Genomic DNA, 10,526 nt, shown 5'->3' on the forward strand with positions numbered 1-10,526 from the left:
TTTCGTTATAATTCATCCATTTATGTTGCTAGGACCATGAAATTTCGCGCTGTTTTCACTCATTATCAACAGAAGACTTACAGTGAAAATAACAAAGATCGGGTCACTATAACCTGCAGCCCCCATACAACTGATTGTTCAGATATGAGGTCTTTTATCATAACTCCTCCATTTATGCAGCTAGGAACGTGAAATTTCGCACCATTTTCACTCATTATTAACAGAATACTTACAATGAAAATAACAAGGATCGGATGACTACAACATATATCTTCCATACATCTGATTGTTCAGATATGGGATTTTACTGTAAAACTCCTTTATTTGAACAGCTAAAACCGATAAATTTCGTAAGATATTTTATAAATAATAATACAAAGTCTACTGAGAAAATCGTCAAAATCTATGCTGTATACGCTTTATCTCCTATAGCACTGATTGTTCAGATACCAGTTTTTGCGATATATCTCCTTTATGTAGGAAACTAAACCCAATAAATTGTGTTACCGGTTTACATACCGATCACATAGCAGTGAAAATCACTTAGATTGGTGCCATATAAAGTATATCTTCCATACCTCTGATTGTTTAGATGCGATTTTTTATATAAGTATGTAACTCCTCTATCGATGTATGCAGATGTATTCAAAATCAGTAATCTGTCAAACTAAAATTTGCAGATGTTCATGAAAGGTATGAAGCCTTCGGCATAGCCGAAGACAGCGCTGCTCTTACTTGTTTTTTGGTAGCTTAGTACCTACCCAGCAAAAAATCGGTAATCGCTTTTAGTGGTAACGTGTACTAGAAGCCATAGCGTTATAATGCCTTCGAATTTTTCCGCTTCTTTTAGGCATTGCCGGTAATGCAAAGTAGAATGTCCAACAATATTTTATTTATTCGCTTCTTTGTTTGATTTCGGGGAATGCAAAGTAGAATGTCCTATAATATTTCTTTTTTAATTCGTTTCTTTGCTTCATTTCCGGAAATGCAAAGTAGAATGCCCTACAATATTTTATTTGTCTCGCTTTTTTGCTTCATTTCAGGGAATGCAAAGTAGAATGTCCTACAATATTTTTTTTTATTTCGCTTCTTTGCTTCATTTCGGAGAATGCAAAGTAGAATGCTGCATCGTAGTCAGCTGAAAAATAGAATGAATACCCAAAACTTCTTTTTCTACCGTTACTTTCTGTGGAAATTTGTCTCGCATAAAAATCATGTTTTGCTTTGTTCAATTTGCAGCGAAGTTGAAGTCAGTCAATGAAGTGAAGTACAAGAGTGAGGAAGTACACTTTTAAGCTTAGTTAAATATGCATGTATGTACATACCGATTTTTAAGAAACTCTAAATACCTAACTAAATACATATGTATGTATAAAAGTTGATTTATAAAAATTTTAATTAATTTTAATCTTTTAAGACATTTTCTGATTTCAATTTAATATAAATAATTATGTACTTATCTAGGCATTCTACATTAGTTTCTCTGTAAGGCATTCTTTGTTCGCTTCTCTGGATTCTGTTTATCCATGCGTTCCCCTTCGTTTGAAGGTAATGCTGCGAGTAAGGGCTTACCTCCAATGACATGCCCATGTTAAAATAAGGCCTTCTTGAAGCGAAAGGGTAAGCGATTCCCATCGCCTAGCTCGTATCCACTTTCGTTTCTGTGGTAATCGTGTTTTTTGCTGGGTAACACCTACCCAAATTGCTAACTAGTTTTGAGGGGCCTGTGTAATGCATAGTGTTATTGTTGTTTTGAATTCATGTGCACGCGTGACATTTTATTCTGGTATAATATTTAATTAAATATTACAAGCTTACGGATTCAGGCAAAATAATCCGAGTTCGTGGAATAGTGGTCGCCATTGGCTTGTAATTTATAAGTGTACCTACGTATGTATGTATCTTTATTATTTGTATTACATTAGATTTAAAGTCTGCAGTCTTATCTACATTTGTACATTCATTTATTAAACTGTGTCGCGATTTTTACTACCCACCTAGTAAATATATTTGAGTAGCTTTATATGCACATACAGATAATGTACATACAGATAATGCCAGTAGCGGGTGATGCTCCTTCTAATAAATAATAAGAAAGTCAAGTGTCATGCATGCATCCACTGAAACTGTAGCTGTTGCAGCAGCCGAGAACTAACTGCTTTGACAAACATTCAGTGCAATAAAGCGTCTAAACATTCGACTCTAAAGAGTCGCTATGCTGTGGGTGGAATACGAGTAGCTTGTCGCTTATCACTATTGAATTCGACAATGGCATTGTTGTCATTTTGTTCATATCACAATGAATTTGTACATATGTATCCTATTAATAAGTGCTACATTTTTCTCATATGAATGAAGATGAATTTAGTAGTTATACATATATCTTTGAACTTATGTACATACATGTACATACATACATATGCAAGTAGATTAGAGAAAATAGGCAACAAACTGAAATCTCTGTTCGTCGATTAATTGTGCTGTCGGCTACTTAGTTAGTTTTGAATATTCCCTTGAATTGGTCGCACTTTACTAAATACACTAAGCAAGACTTGTTTCTATTAAATTTAAGGCCATACTCGACGTTGAGTGCAGTGATGCCATTTAAGATACATTAAACTCCGAAAAAGTGTGTGCCGACTTAACCGAACTTAAAAAGCTACTCAAATAGTATTACAATTTTCGATCCGCAAAACAAAGGACCAGTTGTAAATTTCCCGGAATAATGGATCGCTTAGAGTCTACTTTAGAGACACTCGGCACAACCAATGCCCCATCGACGACGACAGCACATCCCATGAATGTAGCGGAACTCAGCTCATCTTTGCAACATTTCGGCTTGGTGGATTATTTGGTATTTGTGCTTATGTTGGCGGCTTGTGCGGTAATTGGATTTTATTTCGGATTTATCGAGAAGAAAAAGAAAAGTGGCGCGGAGCAGCGCAGAGGATCGGAGGCATTGGACTACTTGGTGGGTGGAAGAAAAATGAAGGTGCTTCCGGTGGCGTTGTCGCTTGTCGCCAGGTAACCCATTTACAAAAGACGTGCTCACAGAACTAGCAGAAACACTGTGTATATAAATAACTACGAGTACATGCATGTGTATGATTTTGTTTGCTTGCACCCTCTATTAGCGACTAATCCTATTTAATACTAGTCATGGGCTGAACAATTATTGTCGATACATAATACTCGGTACTCAACACTTGAGAAAAAAAATTCGGTACCCAATACATACTTTCTTTTCGGTACCCGATACCGATTCGATACATTAAATCTTCGTCATGTGGTCAGCTGATTAAATTTAGTGACATTTTGACCAGTTTTGCTTATTTCTATTTTGTTTACTTTAAATGTTTATAAGACCATCTAAAAAAAACTGTTAAAAATGAACGCGATTTTCTCGATTCTTGAAATTTGCACTTTAACCTACTAGAATTTAATGGGCTATAAAACTGCACAAAGAGTTCAAAAATTTTTGGGTAAAATTGTTAAAGTTTGTTTAGTTTTTATAAATTTTGTACGAAGTTTGAAATGTGGATTTTTGTGGTTCCGGTTTGGTAATGTACTAAACTTTTATAAAAAGAATTATAAACAAATAAAAAATAGCCAAACCTGGTCAAAACTGGTCAAGGGTATTCTTTTTGCAGAAAAAAATATTACATTGGTATTTTATATGACATCGCCTGAGAAAAAAGGACAAATAAGACGATGTTTCCTCAAAAGATGAGCAATGTGTATGCCAGTATTTGAACCTTCTGGTACATATCGCCACAGTCTTACCCACTTCAATAGTTCTTGTGGCAACATTGTTAATTCGTAATATTTATGGTAACTCTCTATTCAAAGAATATTTATTACGATTTGCAGTGCGGTTGCCGCAGCGTCAGATATTAATCCAGCGACGAGAACGCTCAGATCCAAATAATGTGGAGAAATAGATTTCTTTAACAATACTCCAATGTTCACTAAACAGCTTTTATTCCATATTTGTGGGTATTGCGGAATCTTATTAGAAATTCCAATATTTGGGTACCGAGTATCGAAAGTATTGGATACTTTTTAAATCGCTACCGAGTATCGCTCAATACCTAATAGTACCGACTAAGCACATCACTATTTAATATCGGTACTCTCATTAAATTTTTGAATAATCACATTTGAACAGTATTTTATAGTATTTGCTTCATTGGAAATTTAATAATACAAAATGTAATTGATAAAATATGTCGTGGTTAATACATTGTCTGCACACAGAAGCAGTCCCTGTTCACGTTCTTCAAAAGCACAAAGAAGCAAATGCGTTTGTGTAATTACGAATTCCCAACACGTCGCGGCAATTTGATTGCTTCTGCGTTGCAAATTCAAACTTAAGGGACGGTAGAAGAAAGCCATACAGTTCTCATAAGCTCACAAGCAAAGGAAATACATATCTAAATCGCGGCTGTAAGCAGAGAGACCAGTTTGAGCGATGAAACGAAAACGGTTAATAGTAAAAATATCATGTTGCGTAAAGTTATTCGGATATGCCTGGAATCATTGCATTATAGAGAAAGCCAATTATTTTATGCCTAACCATAAATATTTTAAATATCAAGGTAATGGATACTTCAGGGCACATTCACAAAATACGAATCCCTTAATTCAAAATCCAATTGAGGGTTGAGAAAAATTCCGGAAAAATTATCTTTGGCCATGGCGTCCATGCATACAGTCATACGTTCATACGTACGAACTATAGAAAAGGGATTTTGTGAAGACTTCCCTGGACTTGGGTTCCGCGGAACAGTGCAATAAGTTGCTGCCATTGATACATTTTTTGGTTCGCAGCTTCCATAAGATATTCCTGGAAATTTTAGTATGAATTAGGTACTGGCATGGAATATCTTTCGCATCAACGGACCCATGGAAATTATATGTCTGGACGTCGTGACAGTAACTATTTACAATGGGCCGATAAACTTCAAACATTGACAGCAGGATATACAACAACAGACAGTGTTCATTTGCTTGACGTCAGTAGCGCACACAAGGGGTGGGTTTGGGGTTCAAACCTCCCCACCAAAGCTAACCACCTCAAATACAAACTGTACCTTAAAGTTTAGAATCCAGCTCTCAAGTATTATTTCTGTTGCTTGAACAAGCACTTTGCATTTGCTGTAAATTTTCTTGAAGAAATAAATACACGAACACTTGACAACCTAAAATAATTTACCACTGATATGCACTTAACAAGGGTTCGAAGATTTAATTTGCCAACTTCGAGTACGTTTCAACAAAATGAGTTCAGTTAATTTTTTTAATGAGGCAATCGTGAAAAATCACCATCTCTGTCGAAAATCGGAAACCAGAAATCGAGGAAAATTAGCATAGAAGTGTAAAAATGTTATGGAACTAACTAATTTATTTGTATTAAAATTCTTTTTTAAAATTTTTTATTACTTTTGAAAGTTGAGCGCATCTTGAGTTAAAATTGTTTTTTATTAAACAAGTATTTTTAAACCAAAAACACAACCGACTTCAATTCTCATATAAAAATTTAAGAGTACCGTTATGAGCCAATGATCGGATCTAAAGCAAATTACCATCTTTTCTATAAAAAAAAAAGAATTATTCAAATCGGTTCACGTGGTCCAAAGTTATGCGGTAGCATACATAAAAAAAGAAAAAAATACTCCAACGAATTGATAACCTGAAATTCTAAATGGCACTTAAATTTAATTTTGGATTTTTATTTAAATGCCATATTTCTTTCGTTGCGTTAAAGATCACCTTTATTTCAATATGCCAAGAAATTAGTTTTATTTATTTACTATAAAGCTAATATTACAATATACAAATTATAAATTAGCTGGATAGACATAGCAACATAAGCTAGGTATGTAATTAATTACAAAACGTGTAACTGTTAATGTATTGAAACTAACTAACTGAAATCTCAAGAGTGAAGTTAGTCAACAATCTCTACTTAAATAGCCCATCTGAAATTGGGCCTTATTGAACTAATATAATTTAATTTCAGCTTTGTATCGGGCATTTCACTGCTGGGCACATCCACCGAAATTTACGTCTATGGTACTCAATATGCTTTTATTCTCATCACTTTGGTGATTTCCGGAATCATATCGTGGTACGTCTTCCTGCCGGTATTTTGTAATCTGCAACTAACTTCCACATACGAGGTAAGAAAAGGATCCGTTTAAATTTTAAGTAAATTTTTTAAGGATACCCATTCACAAATTCGAATAAAATACAACAAAACCGCGTATCAAGATAATGCGATTCCTCGCACGGCAGGTTGCCCAAACTGTAGAGGAGAGAGTAAAAAGTGTCTTATTTCAAAACGGTTCTCTCTTCCGGTGACCAAATCTCATTTTTGGAACAAATGTCAGACGCGAGGTTTTGCATAACCGCGATACCTTAAACGACGATATATTCGGGTACACTCTCAGACAAATTAAAGTGCTTTTATGAATAATGCCACAAAGGTTTACACTTTATATAAAACTCACAAAAGTTAAAAAATTATAACCAGGGTTTATGACTTTAAGGCCCACTTGCAGAACAGCAGGTTCTCTATTTAACCCGAAGTTTAGTGGTTAAATTGATAAGTTGGCTTGTACAATCAATGGTTAGGAGTAAAATTAGAGTTAAATCGTTAAATATTTAGCCCAGCAATTTTCGAAGGTTAACTTCCTAACTCTACGTATGTCATTTCTGTCAATAACAAGAAAAAATAAATTGAGATTTCAAAAATATTTTTGAAAACATATGTACATACATACATACATATTCACGTATTCATTATTCCGCCTTCAGCTCTGAGGTTTTGGTCAGTCTGGCGTAAAAAATATATGCGATTAAAATGCACCAACCGTGTTAGTAGTCCATCCAATTAAGAGAACTCTCGGAAGTGCCGCTGGCCAATTTAAAATTTGTACCTATTTATGCATGTATGTATGGAAGTGTTTGAAATTCTATATTCATATGTAAATAAACGTCAAAAAAGAGAGAGTGGTGCCTACTTAATTTTAAAATCCCTCGGGTTACTTAGCTCTGCGCCAGTTTTCAACGCTGCAAGACAATGTCTGGTTAAGGAATATAACAATTTAACTCTGAGCTACTTATCTCTCTATTTATACATTTAACTCTGGATGTTCTGCAAGTGGGCCTAAGGCACTAAAAACTTAAAAAAAGGCAAAGTGGGCTTTGAAAAAGGCAAAAAGGCATTTATTTTTTAATTTTGTTATAAATATACATACCTTTATGTACAATGTGCATGTCCAATGAAATATATAAAAAAATAGATATAGTGGTCATACATTTTTAGCCCAACCAATTTTTCCTATTTTTTTAACATATATTTGTTGTTATTTCATTTTGGTTATTTTTTTTTATAAAAATAAAGTTCATTCCTTAACAAAACCCGTGTAAGTCCAAGTTTGAAACTTTGTGCTTTTTTAAAAATTCTAAAAAATCAATAGTAATTTTTAGCCATTTGAAACTTGTACTTCATTCTACTAGAATTCAGTGGGCTACAAAACTGCATACTCTTTCTAGGAAATCTTATTACGAAAGCTCGACAATTTGTTGTTTTTATTTTAAAGCGCATATAGTTTTAAGGCAGTGTCACTTGATTGGTACATTTGTACAGATTTGGATATTTTTATATTGGGCTATTGGTGCAAAATAAAAAAAAATTGGGGCGGCAATTTTTTTTTTTAAGGAACAAGATTTATTTTTCGAGATTGGAATAAAGAAAAATATTTGTGCATTCACACGATTGGGATAAAGGTTGCACCAAATTTTGGGGAAATTCCCAATCGTGTGACACTGCCTTTATGGATTTTGATCAAAAGAGGGTATATATGGCGTATGAAAAACAAAATTTCCTGCTCATATTTCATACAAAAGAACGCGATAGTTATCTACCGCTTACATCTGAAAACTAAAACGGACACACTTACATATACACACATACATACTTTTATAAGCAAACAGAATGCCTTTCTTGAATACAATTCTTTCTAAATTGTAAGAATCCGTATTTTCCAGGTACTTTAAAACTGCCATATTTTTACCTCATACTAGATGTGCTAGAGACTACGATGTATTACTTCTCTTCATATATTCGAATTTGGGTACTACCAGAAATTGAGAGTAGTATAAAAGTTGAAAATATTTTGTGATTTTCATTGAGAAATTAGTGTGGTCATTTCTAACCCAGGGCACAAACTATGTCAATAAAATCAATACACAGACGGAAGGTTAATTCAATAATCGATTGAATTATTAGTCGCACGGTAATACATCCCACTGCAATTACTTAGACAATTTGTTTTTTTAACAAAATGATATTTCTTTTTTTTCTTGATACGAAGCCGTCAGTGATATTATAAGCGGCGCGTTAATTAAATAAAAATCTTATCAAATTGAAGACTGGGCATTTCGTAATTTTTCTTTTGTATCCGTTAGGGAATTATCTCAACGATGATAAGTATTGATTTCTGTTCTAATATATATATAAATATGTATGTACATAAGATTTACAATGCAGCGACTGTTGATTATTTTCTTCCCATACTGGATACGAAAATATTGCGATATATTCCACTTAACTCATGCATTTTGCTCCCTTTCGCGTGAATTTAATAAGCCCTTCGAAATATTAATATTTTGGAGTTATTCACGTTTCTTCTACAATTGTATTTTGCTCATTACATACATGTACATACATACGTCCGGTATACATATGTACATACATATATCTAGTATTTGGAAATGCGCTTTGATCGAAGAAATCGTTTGTTTGGCTCCGTGCTTTTTAGTATTGGAACGGTAAGTGATTCCCGAAGTTCTAAAGAGGATTCCTTACTATTCTATGCCATCTTAGATATTCTGGTTGCCTATTGTGATATATGTTCCTGCATTGGCTTTCAATCAAGGTGAGTTGCATTCCCGTAATTTATCCCACTAGCGAAATTCTCATCTACATACCTATACTGTACTCATAGACTTGTATGTTTTCAGTTACCGGCATTAATATCCATATTGTTACACCTGTAGTGTGCATCGTTTGTATATTTTACACATGCGTGGTAAGTAGCAAGAGAAATGGCCTGTTAAATTTAGTTGCTTTCATTTTAATATTTTTATTGAGCTTTGTTACACGATTTTGTTTATTAGGGAAAAACTGAAAAAGCAACAAAGTCTAAACGGTAGAAGTTATCGGAGATCACCACATCTCCTCATCACACTTCTTTTTTATGGCCTTCAGCCGGGATCGAACTCGCGTCATCGATTTGCAAAGTCAGAAGCGCTAACCACTGAGATATGCACACCCCGTAAGCTCTTGTTGCTAATTCATTCCCTTACGGGGCTTACGGAGCTTACGGGGTCTGCATAGCACATCGATGACGCGGGTTCGATCCCTGCTGAAGTCTAGAAAAAATAAGTCTGATGATGTGGTCATCTCCGAAATAGCTGCTATAACTTCTACCGTTTGGACTTTGTTGCTTTCTCAGATTTTCCCTAATAAACAAAATCGTGGTACAAAGCTCAATAAAAATATTAAAATAAAAATTTGAATAAGCCACAATAAAATTGACAAATACTTTAGTTTTCTCAATTGGAAATTTAATTAATTTAGGGTGGACTAAAAGCTGTAGTGTGGACCGATGTTCTTCAAACGGTAATAATGGTGGGATCCATAGTGCTGGTCATCATAAAGGGCACTATAGACGTTGGAGGATTAACTGTAGTTTGGGAGCGAAACTTAAAAGGAAGTCGCCTTGAACTTCCTGAGTAAGTCAAATAATCAATGGAGCTGGTATCCATGTGCGGCAACATACATACATACATACATATGTATTATTACACAAAATGTAGAATGACTTGGGATCCTTCAGTTCGTGTATCCATGCTGTCGGTCCTTCTAGGAGCTACGTTGTTTTATGTTCAAGTTACGGCGGGAAATCAAGTAATTATGCAGCGATACCTCTCTCTTCCCGGAATGAAGGAAGTTAAAGGAGCTTTACTTTGGTTCACCATTGGTATAATTGCACTTATGGGCGCTTGTTTTTACAATGGATTATTACTCTATGCTACTTACCACGATTGTGATCCACTAAGTACAAAGTTAGCAAAAGTGAAGGATCAGTTGGTGCCACTTCTGGTGATGGATATCCTGGGTGTATTTCCTGGAATGCCAGGATTGTTCGTTGCAGGAGTTTTCAGTGCGGCGCTCAGTTCACTATCGACTGGCCTAAACTCTTTGGCTGCTGTCATTCTCGAGGATTACATTAAGCCTTTGGGAAAAACTCCGCTTAGTGAGCGCCAAACTGCATTTGTCATGCGGTTGTCTGTGATTTTGATGGGAGCCCTCTGTGTGGCATTAGTATTTGTCGTTGAGCGAATGGGAACGGTTCTACAATTATCAATGACTCTCGGATCTATAACTAGCGGCCCCTTACTTGGCCTTTTTCTCATTGGGGTCCTGATACCTTGGATTAATGGAAAGGTAAATA

General features: G+C 34.9%; 2 protein-coding genes across 3 annotated transcripts in view; one reads left to right on the plus strand and one right to left on the minus strand.

Annotated features, from left to right (window-relative positions):
- LOC118735597 (cardioacceleratory peptide receptor) overlaps positions 1-10,526 on the minus strand; it is a 170,288-nt gene that overhangs the window by 93,539 nt on the left and 66,223 nt on the right. The window lies entirely within an intron of this gene.
- LOC118735604 (sodium-coupled monocarboxylate transporter 1) overlaps positions 2,509-10,526 on the plus strand; it is an 11,050-nt gene continuing 3,032 nt past the window's right edge. The window contains exons 1-7 of one of the 2 annotated variants that reach the window (XM_036465455.1): positions 2,509-3,024; positions 6,023-6,182; positions 8,773-8,838; positions 8,894-8,945; positions 9,031-9,098; positions 9,650-9,804; positions 9,889-10,519. In XM_036465455.1, the coding sequence (XP_036321348.1) occupies positions 2,726-3,024; positions 6,023-6,182; positions 8,773-8,838; positions 8,894-8,945; positions 9,031-9,098; positions 9,650-9,804; positions 9,889-10,519 (1,431 nt within the window). In that variant the 5' untranslated portion in view covers positions 2,509-2,725. The remainder of the gene's footprint in view (positions 3,025-6,022; positions 6,183-8,772; positions 8,839-8,893; positions 8,946-9,030; positions 9,099-9,649; positions 9,805-9,888; positions 10,520-10,526) is intronic. The other variant, XM_036465463.1, reaches the window with a different exon arrangement.

This window comes from Rhagoletis pomonella, unplaced genomic scaffold, assembly GCF_013731165.1.
Source record: "Rhagoletis pomonella isolate Grant_MI unplaced genomic scaffold, Rhpom_1.0 Rhpom_scaffold_00001, whole genome shotgun sequence".
NCBI lineage: Eukaryota > Metazoa > Arthropoda > Insecta > Diptera > Tephritidae > Rhagoletis > Rhagoletis pomonella.